Source organism: Neopelma chrysocephalum, unplaced genomic scaffold, assembly GCF_003984885.1.
Source record: "Neopelma chrysocephalum unplaced genomic scaffold, ASM398488v2 Primary Assembly neopelma1_26, whole genome shotgun sequence".
Taxonomy (NCBI): domain Eukaryota; kingdom Metazoa; phylum Chordata; class Aves; order Passeriformes; family Pipridae; genus Neopelma; species Neopelma chrysocephalum.
In genome coordinates, this window is record NW_020897695.1 from 24,026,700 (window position 1) to 24,051,680 (window position 24,981).

Here is a 24,981-nt window from a genome sequence, read left to right on the forward strand (position 1 = left end):
CATAAGTCTTTGTATGTATGTTTATAATTTTCTTTTAGCTGGAATATGACATGGATTGTTAGAAATTTTGGAGATGGAGAAATAATGTACAAACAAGTTTTGGAGATGGAGGAATAATGTATAAACAGGTTTTGGCTTTTTTTTCCCCTTAACTTAGAGTAACACCTGGAATTAATGATTTACTTTTTAAAGTCTAATAATTTTTGTGCAGTTTTGTATTTTCTCAAAAATATTAGTCACTGGCTGGTGACTTTGTAGGGAACCAGTTCTGTAGAAGTAATAAATAATCAGCTAAGTGCCTTTTTCTTGGTTTGGTTTGTTTTTAATGGAGCATATATGTGTGTGAATATAGTTACATACTTTTCTTGAAGATCAGTTGGAAAGGTTTGATTTTAAAATATTTCCTTGATTATTTGATAGAAGATCTAAGCCCTCTGACTACCTCTTTAAAGAATGAACTGTTATTGCATTTTATAAGTTAGAAACGTGCAGTTAAAATAAACAAATATTGCTTGGGTCTGTTATTCATTAGATAATTAGTTGCTATGATGTGGTCTGGTATTTGGGAATAACATTGTGAATGCCTGTTCCATAGGTGTAATGAACCAGTGTTAAATCTCTGTCAGGGAGGAATTGCTGTATCAGTATTGCCAAAACCAAAGTTGTGCATCTTGTCTGCTTTAATCTGTATTGGTTTAATTTAAATCTGGAGAATGCTTTTTTTTCTAAACTGCTTTTCCCTTCTCCAAGTGTTATGTGTCTCAAAAGTCTTGGACAGAGTTGCTGTGAATTTTGCATCTGTTTGCCTGTTGCAAATTCTCAATGCCAAATGAAAATGCTCAATGAAAAGTAGTATTTGAAATTCATCATAGCCAGGGATGCCCATGTAAGTCTTCAGGCAGTCTGCAGTGTTATATTGATGCAAGTCTGGGAGAAACTTCAGCTTCATTAGATTTCTGTGTACCACAGAGAACATAGCATGGCAAAATATTTCCGGTGTAATTTTCATAACGCTATCCGTTGAGACCAGGAATAATTATAGCCTTTTTCTCGGGCAAAAACTGAGTCTGTACCCTGTGATTCTGCACTGTTTTCTTCCAGTTTTTGCTCCCAACAGTTATATGCACTTTAGATTCCAGTCTTGAGCCTCATGAAAGTAGTGTTGCTTGCTGCCTGCTATGGTTGCTTTTATTTTCTCCTCCCCCACGTACATTCCACATAGTGGAATGTACCTAAAATGAACAAAGGGGAAGAAAAAATGCATGTATTTTAGTGCAGATGCAAAGGCTCAATTGCAGAATATTTCCTAAATGCCATGGAGGAAAATTACATTTGATGTTTACATTAGAAATTAAATGGACAGATTGACTAGTTGATCAACTAATGTTAAGACCTACTTACACTAAACTCCAGTATTCTAAACAGTGAGTTCTCATTACAGTTGTCTTTCTTTGGAACAGTTTAAGCATCAGAGTTCACAAAGAAGTGTTTGGGAGGTAGGAAATAAGGAGAAGCAGGCCTAACTACAGAATAAACGTTTAGTGAAGTTTATCCATTAATTTCTTCAAAAATGCAAGATCTGCGAAACTCATTTTCAAGGAGTTGCAGATATGTCCCAGAAGTTAGACTCTGTAGGGAAGAAGAGAGGATAAAATAAAATGAGAATTCTGTTTTTCATAAATCTACAAAGCATAGAAACTGCAGCAACTAATGGAGATGATGGCATTGCTGATTTTTTTTTTTTTTTTTTTTTTACATAGAAGAGGCTGTGGACATGAGGGACTCTCAGCTCTTTGGGCACAATGCCTGAACCGTGTATGGCACAGAACCTCCTTGTGTTGGATTAGTGAAGTTACCTGGATGTAATGATACTTTTCCTTCCTTCTAGACCTGTCTCTTCAAAAGCTTCTCCTGTATTTTCAAAGGCAAATACCTCAATCATGACAGAGATTTTTCAAAACTAATAAAGTTGATCTGTTTGCCATCAAGTATGTTCATATGTAATTCTGGAGTTTGGCTGTTCTTTTTTTTTAAATATAAATCATATGTCTGACAACATCTTTCAGTTTCATCGGAAGTAACATATTGCAAATGCCAGCAGTTGGGGATACAGTGAAATTTGTGATTTTGATTTCTACAGTGAGTGATTGAAGTGTCTAATGAAGCACCGTAATTACAATTCAGTTTTATTTCTGAAGTGTTTTATCCCCTGCTTGAGCCTTTCAAGGATGTGGACTGTTAGATTATTTCTCTTACTAATTTCTGCTGATTAATACACTTCAATAGTGGAAAGATCCTGAGAGTCCAGACTAAGGCTTATTCCTTCAGCCCCTATAATTTCTACCATATTGTTTATGGAAATATGTGAATTATCTTGGTTTTATGCTGTGGGTAAGACCAGTGATATTTCCTGAAGCTATTCTTAAGATCAGGCTCACTGTGCATCCCCATTGGGGATGGCCTCTGAGCTGCTAGCCTGCTCAGTGTGCTCAGTCACTGTTATTTGTGTTCCTCAGGGCTTCTTTGGCGTTTTGGGTAGGCCCATGTGGAGGTAGTACTTAGAAGGTGATATTCATTTTTATGGCTGTTCTTGTGGCTATTGTGGCACTGTGTTGTAGTTATGTTTGGAGACAGTAAACATTTTGCCTAGAGCTGCATGTTGAGTTGCTTAAAGCCACAAAGAAATCCCATGATACTTCATTGCCACGTTACCTTGTGTGTTGCCCACACACTGGGAAACTTTCTCATCAGACGTATGGATGGAAGTTGGGTGCTGCGGTGGTCTGGCTTGGCTGTGGAGGGACGGCTTTCTGCTTTTAGACACTTGTGCTGCTAAAGCTCAGCACAGGTGTTAGTGTTGAATGCAGGCCTGTTTGCAGTACTGACTGTAAAAAAAGTAAGGTCCAAATGTGAAATGAAAATGAAGAACGTGAAGAAACATTTGGGGATTTTCATGGTCTGGTGAAATGTATTTTTCTTTTTGAATAGGTAACTGATATTTTAAAAAAATCTGTAAGTGAAAGTGAATGTTGTTACTTGCCTTCCAAAGGAGATAATGGCTGTCATAGGCTTTTGGTAGTCTCCTCTGTTTTGTTATCTAAATGTTACCTAAATGTTTCCAAAGTTATAGAAGTCATTGCATATATGGTACTGACTTTTTGAGTTCTGTCTCCAGTTAGAAATTTCATTATTGCATTGTATTTTAACAATACAACTGTGACACTGTGGAAATAATGTTAGTTTAAGCTAGTGTATATTTCTTATACAGGAAAGAAGGGATTTTAAATTTAGCAATCTGTGCCTAAGTCAGCTTGCATGGATGCTTTTCATTTATTGACCAAGACATTATTAAGACATCCCAACCTACCTTCTGCACCAGATGAGTTAAATTTGCTACTGTGATAGAGCATTACTTAGGATATTTTTAACTAGTTTTATCTGAACGAATGCTAGTTTTTATGTAGATAAGACCTTAGGTTAGAAGACTGTTGGGTCATATCGTAGACACTATTCCGTATTTCCTCTTAAAAGGTAAGTCATAGAGTGAGTTCTGAAATGACAGTAAAAATGAATTGAGATGTCTGTGTCCTGATATGCAAGAGGTTCCTGACATTCTGTTGTTTCCTACTCTTGGAAGTAAAAAGCTCATGTTGTTGAACAAGAGCAAGGATGAGCGATAGAGTGTAAGCACTAAATATACTACTAAATATAATATGACAATTAAATTATATTAGATGTACTACTAAATATTACTACTGCTATATTTATATACATATTATATATGTATATTTATATACATACTATATCTGTACTACTGTTATATTTGTTTTAGAATTATTTATATTTCACTTTAAAAGTATGACTCAAAAGCTGAGTGATGGTCTGATGTTATTCTTCTTGCTTCCAGCCTCAGGAAACAGCTTCAAGGTCTCATACCTTCAAAACCAAGTCTTTTAAAAAATCCAGAACCTGTGGAATCTGCAAACAAGTAATTGACAGCCAAGGAATTTCTTGCAGGGGTGAGTAATGCATGATGTGGTGTTTGCTTTCTTGCTGTGTAAAGGAAATTAGTTCTATGTTGATGTTAAAATTTCTAGGAATCCATGTTTCTGGAATTCCCTCTGGACTAAGCATGTATTACTTTAATTTATTTCCTTCCTTTGTACGATAACGTTTCTTGCTTTTGTCAGGCAGTAGGTTGCTGTAGTAGGTAATTGGGCTTGTATAATGATGTGCTTTTAGTACTGTGCTATTCAGACAGGTTCCAGAATAAGGCAGTGCCTGTGGAGGCTCTGTGAGGAGCATGTGAGTGATGTGTGCACGGTGGGTGACAGATGCCTCTGGAATTCAGTCTCCAAATGAGGAAGTGTGTGACCCTCTTTCCCTGAGGCATGTTTTATCTACATTAATTTGCAAAAAATCACAAGAGCAGCTGTGTATTTATTTACTTTAATTTTTCCAGTTGCATTTTGCTCTGTCTAATCCTTAGTCCTTCAGTCTAATCACTCACAAAAAGAATAAAGATCTGGATATACAGATTAGAGACTTTCTGCCCCTGGCATTGCTACCTGCTCCTTACTGCTGTTTTCCCTCACTCTTCTCCCTTGCTGTGTGGAATTGAACATACTTCTCCATGGGATACATGTGATGAAATTAAATCTTGGGAAAGCTCAACAGGTACTTTCTGCAAGTTGTTCGGGGATAGGGCTTTTGATCCCCTGTGCTGGTTCTGCCTAGTTAATATTCAACTCCAGTTATTCCATGTTAATGAAACAGTTTCTTTACTTGCTGTATGTATGGTTTACTTCCTAGAATGCAAATGCTATTGTCTCTTCATGTAAAATGTAGTGGATGTTTCACTGAGAGATGTTCACACCAACTTCCAGTTCTGGTTGGATCTCCTTCTCCCACCTTTTCCCTTCCATATTCTTCAGACACCTTAGGATCCCTCCGAGGGTTTGAGAGGGAGGTGAAAGATTTGGATGTGGAAGGAATGTGGCCATTACCTGAGCTATGGTGCAGACTTTACAGATGAACAGCTGTGTATTCAGCATTATATTTATCATCATAGAAGTGGTAGTTATGTATGCGTTTCTTTAACATATTTCTTGTGTCTGTCCTTCTGGAGGTTGGTTCTTAGGATTTGCTTGTTTTCAATTTAGCAGAAATAGTATTTATGGAAGGAAACCTGCTTAGTGAAGGGACTGCCTAAAGAACTTGATCAGGTTCAGTGTAAAAAGCACTGAAGAGAATCAGAAGAGAATCAATGTATCAGAAGAGAATGCTTTGAATCATGGAATCATTTAGGCTGGAGAAGACTCTAAGATCATTGAGTCCAACCACTAACCCATCACTTCCAAGTACACCACTAAACCATGTCCCTAAGTGCCACATCTACGTGTCTTTTAAATGCCTCGAGGAATGGTGGCTCAACCACTTTCCTCCAACACACTCCCCGTTCAAATACATTCATATCTGTGATATGTCTGTGTCTATATCTAAGTCAGTCTGGGACAATTTTCTCTAGGTTTCTGGATGCAATTTTCAGAAGGAGCCCCTTGATACTATCACATAGCCCCTTTTGTTGATGTAAGCACCAGGCAGACCCACTCTTCTTTGCTATTGTTACATTTTTGTTGTTGATTGTTTGATACTTATCTGTGGGATGGGAGCAAACAGGAGTTGCACAGTGAAGTGATGATTCCAAATAGTTTCAATTTAATAAGAACCCATTTGTATTTTAACTTACAACATGGACTTCATAAAGAAGAGTTCTGGAAAAGCTAAAACTGAAAGTTGTCTCTTTCTTTGCCAGCACTGCAGTACTTGAAATGTACGCTAGTACTGTGAAACTCTGTTAATATGAAGAAAAATAAACTAGCTGTTTTGGAGTCAAATACTGGTGCTTTTGGTAAATTTCCCCTGATGTTGCTGAATGAAAGTGTGCAAATTGGCATTGCAGGAAAGGGGGGGCAGGGAGGGGAGCAAAAAAGCCTTTAGTCAAGAAGAAATAAAAGTTTGTCTATTAATGAGAAAAATCTTGCTTTTTAACAGTTTTTTCTCAGAAAATAACAGCTCTTTGTACAGGCTGCAGTTTGCTTTCAGTCGGTGTCTTATCAGTTAAAGGAAATTTACATGTAAGAGAATTGAGGGAGGGGAAAACTCCAGATTGGTCAGTATGCAGTATTTGCTGTTTATCTAGCAATGAATCATTGACTTGTAAGGAAAAAAAAAAGCTATAACTAGGTGTTGTGTTGGTTAGACAAGCTTTCATTAGTATGTGGCAGACATTTTTGGGGTGTGTTTTTTAGCCCTGTCTTGCGAAATGTGTCCTTTTCTGGTAGCAAGGTCTAAATGCAGTTTCTAAAAGCTTACTGTGAACAATGAACGATTGAATGAAGCGTACCCTTGAATGATGATGTCCCTTTGTCCTTTTGTACTTCAGTCCACCTCAGTAAAGCGTACTCAGTTACAGTTTTTCAACAAAAACAGTGGCATAAAGCAAAGATAGATTTGAAGAAGGGGAAGCTCGAGGCTGTTTCCATGCCTGGTAAGCATGGTTGTAGCTGGGCAATGTCTTTGATGCAGATTCTCATTATGAAGCAAGGACAAACAGCTGTTGATTGACTTCTACCATACCTGCACATTTTACAGTAAACCGTGGACCACATGACTCTCCATATCTCTTCAGCACTACTCAAACTTGAATGGATTTGAGCTCTGGTTTGATCTTCCCTGAAGTACAGTTCAGTTTAATTCAGGGCCAAGCAGATAATACATAATAATGGCGCATATTTACATAGTTAGTGAAAGGCCTGCAATGTCACAGAAGTATTTTGATTTTATTTTTTATTTATTTTATATTTTATATATGTAAAATAGATGTTTAAAATTTTCTATTTTACTTTATTTTCCCTTGCTTTTTTTCATTGTTGTGTTGTGATGGAATGATTGTTAGTGTAGAACAGAGATCTTCTTAGGTTCTCTGAATCTCTAGAAAGTACTTTTCTGGCAATTAAAAAAACTGGAGACCAGATCTGGGAAATTTGAGTAGTTTTAAATAATACAGTATTATTTTGTAGCTCTTAGAGCATTGATGTGATGAGTGAAATAAGTATGAAAACCTGAAACACTGTACAGATGTCTTTTGATGAAATTCTTCTCACCTCCAATTGATGATTGTGACCTAGTTTTGGTGCTGCTAATGAGGCTTTACATCCAATACAAAGTATTCCATAAACTAAATTTTGAACTTAAAGCAGTTAATGGTTCTTTGAATGAACTGAGTATCTTTTTGTTAATCTAACCTGTCTATGAATGTCTTGGCTGTGGAAATATGTGTTGGAATGATCCCAGTAAGAGTTCTTATAGAATTTTAGTTTCTAATTTTTTTTGTGTTTTCCTGAAAACCTTTTTTCCTTGATGGTTTGACTACATAAGAATTTTGCTTTCTTCCTTTGAAATCATGTATATATATGTATATATATGAAACTTTCATACTTTGAACCACGTATAAATGTTAGCCCAAGAGATGTTAAATTATGTTGGCATGTGCTGTTAGCTATATTGTTAGCAGAGAAATGCTTACCGTGCTATTATGGGCAAGCTGAGTTTAACCAAGAATACAATTCACCTTTTTTACTATGATAAGTTATTATACATCTGTATAATAACTTCTGGGTTGTAAGTTGTGTTAACATATGATTTCATGCAATTGTTAATTGGCTTACAGTAAATAAGTCCTGAACTGTTTCATTGAGCATGAAGTGATAGTAGAAACTATATTTTCTCATCAAATTATAATATCTGTGTATAATCAAGAGCTTCCAGATGCTTAAAGATCATAGGTCAGGATTTGAAGAGACAATTGGAGGCATTTTTCTTTAAGAGGTTTGGTATTTTCCTCTGAAATTCACCTATTCATTTGTGACTGTGCTTGTGGTTGGGTAGTATTCCACTTAAAATCTCATTTTTGGTTAGCTGGAGTTACCCAATACAAAGAGACCTCTGTATTTAATCAAATATTTGTTGCTTCTGGCAAGTCAAAATACATTTTTACATTAAGACTCACTTGGAGCTGACAAATTGTTTGGGCATACCATGTGTGTAAATATATGCATATTTAATCTTATATAATTACATTGCAGGTGGTTTTATATACTCTGTTTTTCAGTAAGTGCTAAGTTCAGTAATAACATATGAGCATCTTTATAATGTGCAAAGCATGTCTCTTTTTACAGGCAGACAAATTAGAAAGCTAGAAATGCCAAAGGAATTTGTATCATGCTTGGGCCAGTGGCGTTACACTTGGCTCTGAATGGCAAAGCATGTAGTGAGGAAGAGGCGTTTGTGTCACTCTGGTTTCCATAGAGTGATCCTTATGAAATGAGATCCTGTATTACTAGGCACTTACATGGGTGTATTATGAGATCTATCAATCTATTGATTTTATAATACATATTATACATATGAACCCCCTGTAATTTCAACAGAACTAGACCATCTTATAGTTAATTATGGCCATAGACATTGGTTAATTAACCATAAGATCATTAATGATGGACGCAGGCCATCATGTTAATCTTACATTGTGGGACATCTTTGAGAGGATGAAAAGATTGTCATCAAATTAAAAGGGGTTTTCGTCATATCACTCTTTGCTTTCTGCATGGTGTTTGTATGTACACTTACATGTTTTTTTTGAGCAATGATCCAGCAAATCATATTGCCTTCTGTGTGACTGTTTTAAGACAGCTTTAAAATAATTGCTTCAGTTAATAGTTTAAAGATTTACAATTATGAATCTCTTGTACGTGTGGTTCAGACTTATCAAGGAACAGCAGAATAGAAACCAGAAATCCATACTATTTTTCTAACTGCTGATTACCTCCAAGTTTAAATCAGGACATGCAGGCTATAGGACCAAAGAGCATGGTTTGTTTTGTCCCTAGAGCAGATTAATAGCTCACAGCTGCAGTGAACTCCAAGGAAGAGAGATTATGAGTTGGTCAAACAAGGCTGAATTAGGTAGGGACCCAGGCTCTTGCCATAAAATTTCAGTTGACTGTCACCTTGTTTGGGAAAGTCATCTGGGAGGATATCCAAGGGAGACTGCATGAATTGTTGTAGTGACAGTAGAGAAGTCTTTTTAGTACCCCATCAGAAATGGGTGGATGTTGACCTGGACATGAGTGGTGCAGAGTGTCCTGTTCTGGAAAGGAGGAAATTGAAAAAAGAAATGTGGACTGTAGCCCATCTGTGGCTCTGGAGGTCAGGTCCTCTTCTCTAGACAAAAGGTGCACACAGTAAATAGCAAGTTCCACTAGATTAGTAAAACGTACTCTAATTAACAGAGCTATACAAGGTATGCATTCCTATTTCAGTGCAGAGCTTAGATAGTGAAAGATGGAAGCTATGTGCATTATGGAAGTTATGTGCATAACAGCAGCAAAGACATGAAAGGGGAGGATGAATAAAGACTTACTGGAGCATAAGAGATACAAAAGAAGCCACTGTAATTAGTAAGGAGTACACAAGTGGTACATAAGCATCCAGGCTGAACACAGCTCTCTCTGGAGCTAAGAGAGAGAGTAAAATTGACAACCTCAGTGGGAACTGGGGGAGGGGGGAGAAATTTTGACAGAAATCTCTAAGGTAAGTTTCTACTAATTTAAAAATAAAAAATACACAAGGCAAAGACCTCTAGTGGAATGTTTAATGTTCACAGCTGGTAGATTATGTTTCAGAAAATTGTCTGTATTGAAAACACGAGTTCCCTATTTGTTTACCTCAGAAGGACCAACTTAATCATGCCATAATATGATCTATGGTTATGAAATTTATTTTAAAGTTAAGGTTTAAATCTCAGAGTTCTCTAAAAAGCTGCAGCTTCTGTTCATTACAGCTAATAAATTAAAAAATGTAAATGTGATCCTGTGTGCTTTCCACCTCGCAATTTTTGACAGGAAAGCCAGGGACTGCTGTTTGATCTGGTACTCCTGCAATTTTGTAAGCTTAGCCCACTTGAAGAGAACCTAAAATTCCTAAGGGTAAAATAAAGTTAGAATTACCTGCTCTAACATGAAAATTTGAAATGAAATGCTACCATCATTAGAGTGTACAATTTGAATGTGATGAACTTGATATGCCATGTGGGGAGAGTAATCTCAATGTAAATCTTGATGCATTTGGCTTAAAGTTCACCCTTATAATTGGCTTTGAAACAAGGGGTGGGGCTGGGGGAACAACTGCTATGGGAGACAGGAGTAATGTATAGGAAGATAAAGTTTAAATAAAGAAAAGATGAGTGAAGAAAACTGTTGTAACACTGGAGAGTTTGCTCCAGTACATGAAGAAAGCTACAAGCATAACTCCATTTAGGCACATTCTGGATCTGAACCCTGTAAATAGGTAAGAGTTGTTAGCTGTTTAGTTGTTAACTGATTTCGTACAGCATTCCCATCTATTGTCATTAATGAGATTTAAAAAATACCCTTAGAAAACAGCCTACAACTGTATAAGTACTTAAGGATCGTACTGATGATCTCCTTTGCATAGCCTATATTATTTTCTCTTCTGGTGATGGTCTTTGTCACTTATATTTTCCATAGGAGCTTAAGAACATCTGCAAATCAGAACTTTGGGCCCACTAGGTTTTATCCACAAAATAAATTTCCTAGCAATATCAGATTTCTTATTTATTTTGGAGATTGCCCATTTTAAGCTGATATCCTATTTTTCTTTGATCCTTGCTCTGAGCATGATTTATACTGGTTGTTTTCAAGATCCATCACAGATGTGCAAGCTCTTGACATCTTACAGTTCTTGCACTGTCTGCAGCTGAAGATGAGAAAAACCTGGAGACAGTCTAGCCATTTTTTTGTTTTCATATGGGTTGCTGACATGTAAGCTGTAGTCTGGTTGAAATAGTTTTGTGGATGAAATGTTGCAACATGGGTTTATCTGTTTAGCTGGAGGGAGGAGGTCAAAAAATAACCTTTGGTTCTAAACTGGATTAAGGTTTAATAATTTCCTACCTAACTGGTAGGTGTAGCTTAAATAGATGGGAGAAATTTGCTGTATGAGTACTTTGTTTTTAAAATTGTGAAAACATTTTCATTGTTGGTAATATTCTGCCTTCGTAACAGCATCTGTAAGAAATTCAAAACCAAACACCACACACAAACAAAACAAACAAAAAAAGCCCCCCACCCAGGACTTTTCAGGATGAAGTTAAAATGATGAAGTTAGACTATACCTTCCATGGGGATGGGGGTGGGAAGAAAAAAACCCAAACAGAAAAAGCACCCAAAACCCTACCCTTTGATGGTCAAGATTTTTCTACAAGACAGGAGGAAGGTGGGAGTAAAGAAAGAGACGTGCTATTGCAGCACTAGTGCCAAAATATTTTTCTCTTAATAAAGATTTTCCACTGCTGTTGTCAGCAACAAGTAGAATATTTTTTCTGTGGGAAGGCTCATTCACAACACTCTTTACTATATAGCCACTCCAAGTAAAAAAATGCTGAAGCTTTGCACAAATTTCCCATAACTGTCTGTTAGCCTTCATCTTCAAAAACTATGTTTGCAGTCACTGTCATGAAGTACTGGGAGCAATATTCAGATGAAGAGACAATGGTTGGCTGAATCTAAGAAAAGAACAAAAGAAAATCTAGAAAAATGTTTGAGGCATAGGAAGTGCACCAGCAGATGTTGCTGGAGTGTGTCTGTTAGACTTGTGAAATCCTTGGCATGTAACTCTGATAACTTCTTAAAAATAGAAGTGTTTACTTTTGCATCTAAAGCCCAGTATTTCCAACTAGGGTACTCTTCCCTCATCCTCTGCACAAAGGAGTGGGGTAAGATTCACACAAAACTGCTTCACATAAAATTGCATGCCAATTTATTTTTATTGCTGCAAATAATTTCCGTCTGTCTGGTTTTCATACTGCTTTCCTTCTGACCTTTTTCTTAAGTCTAATTGTTGCAAAGCTGGTAGGAACAGGTCAGCAGGAAAGTGTGTGTTGGTGCGAGTTTTTTTCTAACAATCTGATCACAATATTATTAAACACTCATTGAAATAAAAATAGCCGGCAAGCTGCATATGTTGCAACATTTCATCCACAAAACCATTTCAACCAGACTATGGTAGCCAGCAACCATTTAAGAGATTTCGGTCATATATGGCTTTCTGTACCAAGCTCTGCCTGGATACCCTGTTGTGGTGGCTTTACTGTGCATTTTCAGAAACCAAATTAAGATATTTTAACAAAAAAACCCCCATCTTTTCTTCAGAGCCAATGACCTGGTATTTTGTGCAAAACATTTCCTGCAGGCCTGAGGTATTGCTCAGTAGTGGTAGCACTAGCCTACGTACTAAAATTGCTAGGCTTTACCACTACTGCGATGCTCTGATACCTATCTTACCTGGTATTAAGAGAGAAGACTGGAACGGGGAGCTATAAAAACTAAGTCTTAATTACACAAGTCTTTTTATATGCTTGGTTTAGATTACATTTTGTTGTGGATCTTCAAGGACTCTACTGTCAAAAAATAGGTGTAATAGCATCTGTCTGTTTTGGGAAGCTGCATTGTGGAGGTGCTGAGGGAAAGAAAGCATCTTTTAAACATCTAAGCCTGTGACTCGGTATCGCAACTTGTTTTGTCACCAGGAAGTTAAAAATTATTATCAAGGCCTGTAGAGTCTATGCTTTTGGGGCAAGTGATTTTTCTTAGAGATTAGAAAGGTATTAAACTGGATTACATCTCTTAGATTCTCTATTTATATGCAAGTTTCTGCCCCAAGAGGCTTCCTGAATTATCTTGTTTCTACCTTTCCCATACGCAGTTGTTTAAAAACAAACACAGAAAAACCCACTATGGAGAATCACTTGATAACAGCTGTGGTTAAGTGCAAGGTTGTCCTTATAAACCAGCCATGTTTTAATACTCACTGCACATGCAGTGTGACAGAATGTTTGTATGGGATATATGAAATATATTGCCATACCATATGACCCTTAAATGCTAAAATCTGTCAAGGTGCATAGCCTTTACCACACAGAGCAAAAGTAAAGCTCTTTGTCCTGTTAAATCATAAATCATGCTGTGGTTAGTGAAGTAGTTTCTTACTTTACAAATACATTGCTATGAGTTTTCAAAGAGCATTTTACATGCAAGAATGTAAAAAGCAGAACTTCGATTTCACAAAAATTTTGGAACTTAAGTCTGAAAACAACTCACCACGCTTGTCCTTCTCTCTTTAACCTGGCAGCAATATTGGTAACTTACAGGAGTGTACTGGTTTAAAGGTAAACCGGCAGGGGAAATGAACCCAACTCAAAAGAGAGATTGTAAGTCAGAATAACAATTTAATAAAAATAATACAATAAATACAGTTATAAAGACAAAGAGTTGGTTTTAACCCACCAAACCCAAATGTATAACCCAGCACCCTGGGGCATGAACAGAGTGGTGTTCGTTGGGCCCCCTGAGTCCAAAGTAAAAGGAGAGGGGAAAACCTGTTGGTGAGAGTGCTGTTGCAGTCTGGTCGAGAGTGGTGGTCACAGTCCTTCTCTGGATCCCATGAGTGGTACTGAAGTCCCAAGATCCCCAAGATTATATATCCTCAGGTTCGGGAAGGAATGCCCAGTACCTCCCTCAGGGCGGGGAGTTCCACAATGGGTGTGAGGACAGGAGCATCCTCCTATCTCACAGGCCTCTTAACACCCAGCTTATAGCCTGAGGGGTCAGGCGCGCTCTGGGCAGCGGCTGTAAATGGTCTATTGTTAACAGTTTCTGGGAAATGGCATGGAAGGCTATAGAATACACAGTTTTGGGTTACACCCACACAGTGATGAACAGCTGTTCTAACTAGGACAAGGAGTTAACACATCTTCATTTTGATGTAAAGAAATGTCTTTTTTTTCTTTTTTTGTTTTCTTCACACCCCCTCCCCTCCCCTCCTTTCTCCTCCTTTTAAGAAAATGGATTCTGGGATCTATTGTTTAGGAGCTCTTTTGAAGTATAGTAAATTGGCTAAATATGGCTTGGTCTCTGTTTTATTACCAGCCAACTTGGGACAGTTATTCTTGGAACTGGTGCCAAAATCCTTGAACACAAATTTGGAAAGTATGGTATTTGCAAGAGCTGATGCGTGGGATGCAGACATTCAGCTGAAGAACTGAAGTAGCCTTTGTAGAGTGTAACATTGATTAGATCCTCTGGACTGTTTTGGGCGCATTTTAGAATTTGAATACACTTAGGCTGCAGTCCTGAGGAGAGCTGAGTGCTATTTCACTTGTGAGCTTTACCTAAAGAATGCCAGCTTTCAGTAGAAGATGCTTGTTGAGATCTTTTAAATGTAAGTTGTATGTATTTTCCTTAGCATACTAACAGCACATCAGTTGTTCAGTTATTCATATGCTTTCGCAATGCATGTTTGTTGCACTGAAAAGACATGGGTTGCACGATTATGATATAATACTGCCTTTTTGGCCTTAGAAATTTTCTGAAAGTGCATCTCTAATATTTAAGGCTTTTCATTAAAAAAAAGCTGGCATATTGAACCATGATTCAGTCTCTCTGGCAATCTAGTAGTGATTGAAGTAGTTTATCTCTTTGCAAGTACTGTAAATGCCTGGGCTGAGATAAAACCAGCATTGGACTGAAGTGTTGCAATCATCCAGGTAAGACAGTTCTGTGATGTAGTAGAATTCATCGTAGCTTTAGCACAATGAATTCTAAATAATGAAATATCAAGTAAATTGATTTCTCTCTGTGGGTAAGTGTTGAATTTGCTGGTGTTGCTGAAGGGATCTCTTACTGTTCTTGATGGTAGCAGCTATAGCAGAGAAACCCATATGAATTGCATTGTAAAAGGATGTGCCTGGAAAAGCAATGGTGCTTCTCTCCACTACTCATCTATAGTCAGATACTGGACTGCTGCAGCCTTGCCCTTATTCCATTCACTCTTTCTTAGTGTGCCTGTATGCTTCCTCATACCCAATTCATATTATTTTCTTAATATCTCCTTCTCTTTCAAATGCTGTGGATACTTCTCCCCCCCATGATCTCCTTTTGGAGTGCTTATTTCCATCCAGTTTTATTGGATATTGAAGAAGAAAAGGTAATGACTTAATCTAATCCATGCAAGTGCTGGATTTAGATATGAATAGGATGTTTCTGTATGCTGAGGAGGAGTAAAGCAGTCTTTGTGAATGAATCAGATCTCTATGCTCAGAATGTAATAGATTTGAACACTTGAAAAAAAGTACGTGGTTTGTTTCAGTCAGAGAGCTTTGCCTGATGGTATTTGACTGATTACCTCTTGAGGCTTTAGTCTTTGTTTTGTTTGAATCTCATAAATATAGCAATATAGTTTTGTTTGTGTTTTCCCTTTAATTATATATGGAGTTCGTAAGCTCACATCTGACTTGAGTGATTTCTTTCCAAAAAAGACAGTAAGTACTGTTGTGTTTCACAAGAGCAGAAAACACTGACTTTACTTGTATGTGGAAGCTGAAAAAACTCAATGCTTGCATTTACTGTTATTGACATCTTTAATAGAGATTTTGTGTTTTGTTGGTGACATTTGTGATTTGGTTTTGCATGAAGCAGTAGCAATATCATGGAAGTTTGTCATGGAATGAAATCTATTTTTTGTATTTCATCTTACCCCCCAGAAGTCTAGGTTTAAGCATCAGTAAAGAACATGAAAACCTTGTCTGTAATATTAGGGTTTTCTTACAGATTCACTGTTTTATTCTTTATTTTTTTGTAAGTGTCTGTCTCAAAGTAGCTTATAGTATAAACAGATAGTATGCATATTTTTAGAACATATTAACCTTTTGCAAAGTTAAAGCTAATCATGCTGATTTAAAATATGGATTCTAGTAGACAGTTTTGTCAAATCACTTAAAGAATTTAGTTATTTATTCTTTGTGTCACACAAGAAAATAAAGCTTTTTATTATGGATTAAAAGCTGTCTTCCATTTGCTTTAAGGTGATAGTATTTGTAAGTGGTGTGTTGCTATAGATCATTATCAGTGCTAATAGTTAGAGTAGTGTATTTGCATCAAAGCTAATAAATTTTTAGAATAAAGACAATTGATCCTGTGAAACACTCTGAACAAAGAACTTGTTCCTAACTTATACATGGGGAAAAAAAGTGAACATAGCATGTATAAAACTGAATAGAAGATGGGTCAGTAATCCTTACTTTTTTTTGCCCTGAGAAGTGACTGCAGCATAAGGGTTTTTAATTAATGCACTTGAATCTGAAATGAGTTTTTGCTGACCTCACACCTTGATAGTTGTATCTTTCCTGTTGGGTCAGACTGTATATCTTCCTCTTGGTAGAAACATCAAGAAACAAGCATGACTTTCAGCTTCAGTGGTCTAAGGTTAGGCCGCAGTTAATTTTCCAGTTAAACCTCTGTGGTATTCTGTAGCTTACTAATCTTGGAGACTGAATAAGTAAATTTTTCCTGAATTAAAGATTTAGTAAGTTTAGCTCATGGTAGCCCAAAGGATAGACATTGCATGGAAATAAAGGAAATTTCAGAGTAAAGAAGGAAGTGCATATAAATGGAAAACCAATTAAAACCAGGCTGTGTCAGATTCTAGCTATTGTGCTGCTGCATCATATTTACATTGCTGCTCATCTGGCTACTTTTTAAGTTAAATGCTGTTTTCTGAATCTAAACTTGCTGCTACAATTAATCCTTTCCTGCTCTTACAGAGCAGGAATTTTAAAAACCTCAAGTGCTTATGTCTCGGAAGTAATGTTTGCAACACTGTATAACCTGAATATCACAATATGAAATTATACTCTGGCCAGTCATGGTTGCCTGTGAGTTGAAGTCAGCCTGCTTTTCTTAGGTCTCTGGAACTGCTGATATGACTAAGATTCACAGGTTACTCTGGGAACAATTTCATCTTACTGTTGGTGTTATGTAAGTGGTAACACTTCCAGCACATGTGAAGCTGTAAAAGTAAGTGTCAAGACAATCAGCTCATGACGTTTAACCGGACATATGTTATCATAAGCTGATAGAATGCACAAATCTGATAACGCTGCTGTAGTTTAACTAGTCTTTTAGAAATGGGTGAAAACTAAATGAGTTTCTTTTTTTAGTTTAGTTTTGTTTTGAAATATGTAAGTACTTTTATATATACAGATTTGAGTTTGGCCTGATCTCTTGTATAAAGCTGATTTAAAGAAAGGAGAGGATACAATCCACATGCTCTTTTACTCATATATTCTGTTTATTTTTGTTTTAGTTTGCAAATATGCCTGCCACAGGAAATGTGAAGAAAAGGTAAGTGTACTTACTGGCCTCCCTTTCTGCTGTTGATCCCATGTATTCACAGTTGAGACTACAAAATCTCTATCAACTAATAAAGAATAAGATGATTATTAAATCAGATGCCTATCTGGGATATTGTTCTTACCATTAATAAAAAAAAGGTCCCTATGTAGTCAAAACATTTGCACCAGTGGTTGAATTTCTCATTCTTCCACAGGAGGACGTGTTTTCAGTTGAAAACAGCAAGTTAACTGGGTGAAATACAAATCACACAGTTCTGCCAGAAAGTAAAAAAAAATATTTGAGTGAATAAGGTGTATATAGGTATTCATGCACACCTATATATATTTTACAGTGCCCCCCAGGTGTTTCAGAGTATGTGTGTATACACACACCTATATATGTAGATATTAAAATTTGTACAGCAACAGAGATTTAAAGGCAAACTTTTCGCATTGGGATATAAAAAGCACATTATTAATTTTCAGTAATTGCTGTAGATTCCCTGCAGTTCAGTTTCATTACTAGATTTTTATTACTTTTAAAAATCTTCAAGTTCCTTTCACACAAGTTGAAATCAGTATTTCCATGGTCTCAGGTGACTTAGATTTGCTTGCTAGATTTGTGTGAATCAGAGGCATTTACAGAGTGTTGCAGTTTAAATTTAGGAGTCTTGAAGGGCTTTATTTTACCAGAAGCACTTTAATAGGGTAATATTCCCTTCTTTTAACTTAAACGTTTGATTAGTACTTGCTATCTATAAAGACAGCGTTTTTTTATAGTTAGAGAGCACTGAGTTTCTGGACACCACAGATCTAGTCCTATTACCTGTGTTGTTGACTTGATGTTTGGCCTTTTGCAAGGATTTGTTTTGTTCAATGCTTCCAAGAAATATAACTAAATTCAAGAGAAGACCTCTACTTGTGAAGGACTTGGAGATTTTTTCAGACCATTAGAGGAAACTCTAGTAAACACAACTTTCATTTGGATGAACATCTCCCATTTTGAGTAAAAATGGTACATGTGCATTTGAAAATCACCATGTTATGTGGTATGCTGAGTAAATACAGAATTCTGTTTTTTTAATGAAATAAGATGATAAAATACAGTGGTATTTAAATTTGCCAGTAAGGTATTACCTTTTAAAGGGTTTTATCACCTATTTACATTCAATAATGATTCGTAATAATGCTGTAGTAATGGCGGTCTAGAAGTAGAAGCAAAACAGTTTAGTAGAAAGAAGTATTTTTTTGTTAAACCAGATGATGTAATTGATCCCTCTTTGCACAGTAGCTTTGGTTCTCCAAATAGCACTTGCTATGTGGAATTCACTAGTTCCATGACAAAGAATCTGGTTTGTTGATAACATTGGTAACTTGGAGATTTGCTTGGGTAGGTGCTACACAGAACTAGAGTTTCCTGAAATGATGATACTTAAATGATGCTGGAGACTGTTGTAGTTCTTTAAACTTGTTTTGGAGACAAATAATTTCATACGTGTGCCGTATGTTAAAACCAGGAAAGTGTCTTTCAACTAGTATTTATGCCCTCAGGATGTTGAGTGTTGAAAAGACTTAATATACAGAGTGCCAAAACTATATAATAGCCTAACTATCATCAAGATACTGGTGTGCTTTATAATTTTTGAATAATTGAAATGAAGTGTACTTCATTTAGCATGTACAAAGCATGTATTGCAGAATATAAAAAACCAAATTCTGGAAACAAGACCGAATTTAATAATCAATTATTTCTTACAAGAGGCTTATTTTCTGATTTTTCAGAGAAGTAGTAAGCCAACAAGTAGCTTAAATTCTTTCTGTGAGTTTTCTCTTCCTACTTGTATAAGGCTCACGACTTCGGCACTCTTCAGTGTGGTGTACACTGGCAGTGCTGAGCTAGGACAGCCCTGTTACTCTAGCCTTAGAAACTACATCAGCTGCATGTTGATGTAAAAGAGAGCCTAAAAATGCTGCCCTACTTCAACAGTGCCAGGGTGTTATTAAGTTGCTGAACCATAGTGATGCCTCTTCTGATCATGGGAAGTTCTCATAAACTTGTCATTGACCTTGCATAGATTAAGCTATTGTAATGTATTTGGTTTTGCAGCAGGCTTATTTAGAACTAAAGCCAACTTTTCAAATTTTATACCAACAAAGAATGCTTTCTCCATTTACTTTTAAAAATATTTTGTGCTTTACTCATCTGTGCTACTTTTAAGTGACAAGGGCAGAAAATCACTCTAGAGTAAAATAGTTTCTATTCCCATATGTATTATATTTTAGAATGCTCTCTAAAAGGCAGTGTTTTTTATTTCACTATGAAAAACATCGTAAGAATGAATTTTGAAAGAATTTTTTTTTGCTGTACAAAACCCGGTTCATTTTTTTGACTGTCTTGTATGGCCTCAGTCTTTGCATGTTTAACCTAGAAATGTTTCCGTATTGCTGTTTGTTCGGATGTATGTACCTAGTTAGTGTTCCCTGACATTTCTGAAGTTGCAGCATGTCTAATGCCCCAGGGCTTTACTCTGGATTTTTTTTCTGGGAACTTGAGTCCTTTCTGTTTTGTAGCTTATTCTTGGGACACATCTCTCTGTGTATGATAGGAATGTATGATCTGTAGGAATATTTAATTGTCCCACTACAAGGCTTTCACTTAGCTCTTTGTCTTGGGATACCACTTTTTTTCCTGTCTTTTGCTTTTACTCTGTCTCTTAGGTGTGTGGTATAGAGCTGAGTCATTGAAAGTTGTCATCTCATGACTGTAGCCAGACTTTGTCCTTTGAAGTCTGGGAACTTGAAAACCAGTTTCTATCTTCTGTCTTGTGGGAAGAGTGAAAGCTAGAGGGGGAACCTCTTGACCATGTTTTTTTTGACTTGTTTCTTGTATGTTAATTCTCCCTCTTGAGAACTGACTGATTTTATTAAGTTTGTAAGCAAATGCTTAAATTCTCTTAGAATCAGTCAGCGTAAGTATTTACTGGAGTCTTTGGTTGAATCAGATGTGATGCAGCTTTATGCTTTTGCATAAATTATTTAATCTGTGCAAATTAATTTTTAATTCCTTTATTCCTTAATTCCTTAAGTTATCCTTAATTCAACCTGGAAGATATTTTTGTTATACTTGAGCCAAAAAGACTCTTTACATAATACACATTGAATCTTTTGCAAGTCTGAAATGATGTTTCAAGGAGACTAATAACCTAAGCTCTTTGGTTTTTTACAGTTCCAGTAAGATTAATTTATTTATATATGGGTTTGATTCAGAACACTTCCTCCTTCAGCTTTCAATAAGCTGTCTTAGACATCTCAGTTGAGTCCAAATTTAATCAAAGCTTCAGAATTTTAAATTATTAGACTAAAATACTTGTTTGGACTAGTTTCCTGTGCTGTGGTGTGCCACTTGAATGATGGTAAACCTAGATCAAACAATTTATTACTTTAAAATTCTGTAGGTTTTTTTTTTAAGAGAGAAATGACAGATTTATAATATGTTTTTAGCATTTTTTAATTTATAAACCTACCAAAATTATTTTAATTATAAAAGGTATAAACTCTGACTTGGCACTTTGTCTTCTGTTTTTCTCAAAGGCTGTTTTTTCTAATTCTTTCTTGTCTAGGCACTTGTGTCTGAGAAAATATAATTCTTCCCTTCACACTGTTCTTCTTTTTTCCTTAAACTGATTAAGCTGCTGCTGATGAAGAGGATTGAAAGGAAGATCCCCACTACCCCCAAAGTTCCTTGTGATACCTTAACTTTTTCTTTCTTAGTCTCTTTTAACAGTCTAGGAAATATGAACATGATTGCAGAAAAATGCATAGAAATAAACTAAAACTTAACTTGATTTAATGTAAAACACGTGACTAGCAGCAGTATAGAAGGGAGAATGAAAGTAATCACAAGCATAAAAATTAGCAAGGAGCGATAGTTGGTTTTATTAGTTGGTTTGTTCAGTTTGTATTCTGAAAATAAAGAACTTCTACCTATCTATATATATCTGCATATATAGACACATTAATATTGGTCACATATTTTTAGTCTGGAGATTTAAAGCACAAGCTGTCTTGGCTCTCAAATGTCTCTGTTAGCTTTTGTCACTTGAGTACTTCCTGGACAGGTTTGTGAATAAATCTTGTGCTTTCTTGGAGCAGGCTTGTTAAGGTTGTGCAGCTGGGCTCTGGCTCTTGCGGTGGATGAGCATGAAGGCAGATAATTTTACCCTTTGAAGAATGAGTTTGGTTTTGTTTATTTTGTTAGGTTTTCTTTTATTTCAGTATGGGTTCTCCCTACCCTTCTTAGATTTTGGGCAAAGGGAATAGAGGACTTAAATGAAAACTTTTGTTTTGTTGTTTTCAGGAGAGAACTGTGTGAATGAACTTCTGTGATTGACACATTTCTCTGGAAATCCATAAATCCAAAAACATTCAAGGCTGAAGACTTCAAGAATTTTTTTGTTTAGAGGCACTGTTTCGCATGAATATTACCATGCATGCAACCCTGTTAGTGCTGCCTGGCATTGGGGTGAAATGAAAATGTTTGCAGTTGAAGTCCAAGCGATTGCTGTATGAGTTTTGTGATTGACATTTGTAGCTCAAATGAGGTCTTCAATGTTTGTAGATAAGAACTCTCATTTAGACTTACAGTTTCAGATAGCTGGCTCTGTTGTGCAAGACCTAGGTGGAACATGTATACTTTGAGGTTGCTTTGTTTCCTTGCTGATTTTCATTAAAAATAAATAAATCTGTTGGCAAGGGGAAAAGAGGATAAGATTATATTAGTGAGAGAAAGAAACAAAAAAAAATTCTGCTTTTTCCTCCCATGCCCTATCCTGTTCTGGCTGATTTTGGAAAGGATCTGTTTACTAGTCCAGTTATTTGCTGACTAGCTCTGATAATTTTTGTATAGATACGGGAAATCTCACACAGACTTGCCATCTAACTTTTAAAAATCATTTATTTATTTATTATTATTTTTTTAAGAGAAGTAGAAAGGCATTTGTTAGCCCTTGAAAGTAGGATGAAAGAACCTGGGACTGATGCATTTTACATTGCTGCTGCTTGGAATGCTTCCTTAGATCATATTACATATCTCATGCTATGTTTGTCTTTGGGAAATAGGAATCAAGTAGCTTACAAGAATGTACCAATCCTTTCTTCTTGAGTTTCTGTTATAAAAAGTTGTTTACCCTTACTGTACGTTAGACTCTTGGCTTCTATTCAAGAGGCACTGCCTTTGCATCCACTATTACAGCTAAAGGCAATAGCAACATCTTGAAGGGTACTCTGAACATCAACAGTGGCTGTAATTGGGTAGCAGGCAAAATGCACTGGGCCTCAGTGATGTATAGCATTTTACACCATTGTTGTGCCATATTATTTTGCTTTTGCTGTGTTGTACTATATTGGTTTTGCTGGGTATTTTGTTGAAGTGTGCATACTCACGGAAACTGGTTGAATTCCTTCATGCAATATTGCATCTCATAGTTAAAGCCACCTGAGCCTTACGTTGCAAGGAGTTGCCTTACTGTCTTGATAAAAGATTGGAAACCGAGGTACAGACATCATTATGAATAACCACAATTTTGTGAAAACATAATGAGAGTATTACCTGTTTTGAACATTATGAGCTCCATCCCAGAAGTTCTGACTGTTTTGTATCAGCAAACTGAAGTATCTAAGCTTCATTAGAATTTTCTTTTACTATTTCCGTGTGATAACACAGCATTTCATAGTATTTTACTTGAAATTATTTCTAAAAGGCTGCTTCCCTTGTCTTGTTTTGTCTTGCTGAAGGAAGCATTTAAAATACCTCCCACAGTTAAAGCATAATAGAGCAAATTCAGTCTTAGTGAAAGCCATCTGGGAGAACTAGTTTTGGTGATTAAAAGAATATGTATTTAAGTGTGTCATTCTGTACCCTATTCTTCCATTATGTCTTTTCTGAATAGCGGAAAATTAAAAATATATTGGGAATATAAATGTTTAAGACTTTGTTTTAAGGTATTTTGAGAGGAGAGAAATTTGTTAAAATGACTAGAGAGCTATTGTGATATAAGAAAGTCAGCAATAATGCCATAAAATTCAGACCCTTCCTTTGTTTTCATGTCAGCCTCCAACAAAGTGCTCTCAATCTTAAAAATGGGAAAACTGGGGCCTTGTAGAGGGGACCCCTTCTTTACAACATGAGAGTACATTTTAGTGGGAAAGTGAAAGGTTCCTGCCTGGTTCACAACCCTTTGGGCTACTTTAGTGTCCTTTGGCTTCTTGAGCAGTGTAGTCCCAGCAGTTTTTGCAAAGGTTTTCTATAAACTTCATGCTGGAGAGGTCACTGCCTCTTTGGCATGACTCTTGCAATCCTTCTGTCACAGATTGAAACCAGGCCTGTGCTAAATTGCTCTGCGTATCTTAGTATTGCCTGATGCAATTCCTTTTTGTGATTTAATACATTAAAGCATTGAAGGCCTTAGGGAGATGCAGAGTGTTGTAGGAGCAGCTAAAGAAGAAGAAGAAAATACTAAAGCAATAATATTGTGGTCCTGAGCTAGCTAGAGCTAAGATTAGTGTGTGTGTGAAAAGAATCGCAAGGTCAAGCTGGAAAGCTGCTTGAAGCATGGTTGTTCTCTGTGGCTGGGAGAGTCACGTGGATGGATGTGGTATGTGAGAGAGAAGAAACACCTGGCCTGGCTGGGGAGTTTGGACCCAGAGTCAGCTGAGAGCCTGTGCATAGTTATGGAGCAATAAAGTTACAAGAGGGTTCTGCCTGGACAAAAGTCTGTCCTGGTGAATTCATTTGCCACAAATGGTGCAGAGTGAGGACCTTTTTGCTGTAAATGGTACCCACGTGCCACAGAGTGTCGTCCTGCAGATGGATGGGTTTCAACTGTAGGGAAATAAAGCAAAAAACTTAAACCACCCCCAAACTCATTACTTTACAAACAAACTTGATACATGACTTTTGCTTTCATATCTTTCTGTGATTTGAGTGGACAAGAACGACATTGCAGCCTTCTGGTGTTCTCTACCACATGTCCTTCTTCCCTGTAATATGTATCAAGAGAAATACACCTCTGCCCCCCATTTTAACCTATGTTTATAATTTATATATTGCTTTAATATCGTTAATATCTTATCTTTAATTCTTTCCTATCATGGGCGGTATCTATCTGTCCTAGATCTTAGGGGTACACTGGATGCCATGAAACCTGTGGGCTGAGCAGTGGCCTCTGCAGTTTGTCATGACAAATCTATTTCCTTCTCCTAAAACTTCTGATATTGTTGACTCTGTGGTGCTGTTTATGACCATAGGACCATAACGCCTCTAGTTCTTATCACTATTGCTCAGATGTTGGAAGCATACTGAAAGCCTGAGAAATCAGACCAATATGTATATTTTAGGTCCAAAATTCTGAGGTACCAGGTCTAGTGCACAGTTTGTTTCCATTCAAGAAAATCTAATCCATTCTGTAGCTTGTTCCTTTGGGAGTGGAAAATATTGGCAGAACTGTATCCCCTTTGCTTCCTGGGGCCCTCCCTGTCTGGTAGTGTTGCAAGTTTTGTTTGACTTCGCAAATGAAGAATGTTTTCTCATGGGGATTATACCAAAAGAAGTAGTCCTAGTGTCGTGAAAGGGTAACACAGTTCCCTGAGGAGTATATGCTTCATTAAGCTCG

The 24,981-nt window shown here is 36.6% G+C and overlaps 1 protein-coding gene across 8 annotated transcripts in view; it reads left to right on the forward strand.

The window, feature by feature from the left end:
* TNS3 (tensin 3) overlaps positions 1-24,981 on the forward strand; it is a 222,944-nt gene that overhangs the window by 54,083 nt on the left and 143,880 nt on the right. For 6 of the 8 annotated variants that reach the window (XR_003533048.1, XM_027675943.1, XM_027675957.1 and 3 more), the window contains 2 exons: positions 3,908-4,019; positions 17,284-17,321. Coding sequence is in view for 1 of the 8 variants with exons in the window: in XM_027675943.1 (XP_027531744.1) it covers positions 3,908-4,019; positions 17,284-17,321 (150 nt within the window). In the remaining 7 variants the exon portion in view is untranslated. Of the gene's footprint in view, positions 1-3,907; positions 4,020-4,616; positions 4,678-17,283; positions 17,322-24,981 lie in introns of those variants that run through there. The other 2 variants (XM_027675959.1, XM_027675960.1) reach the window with 1 other exon arrangement.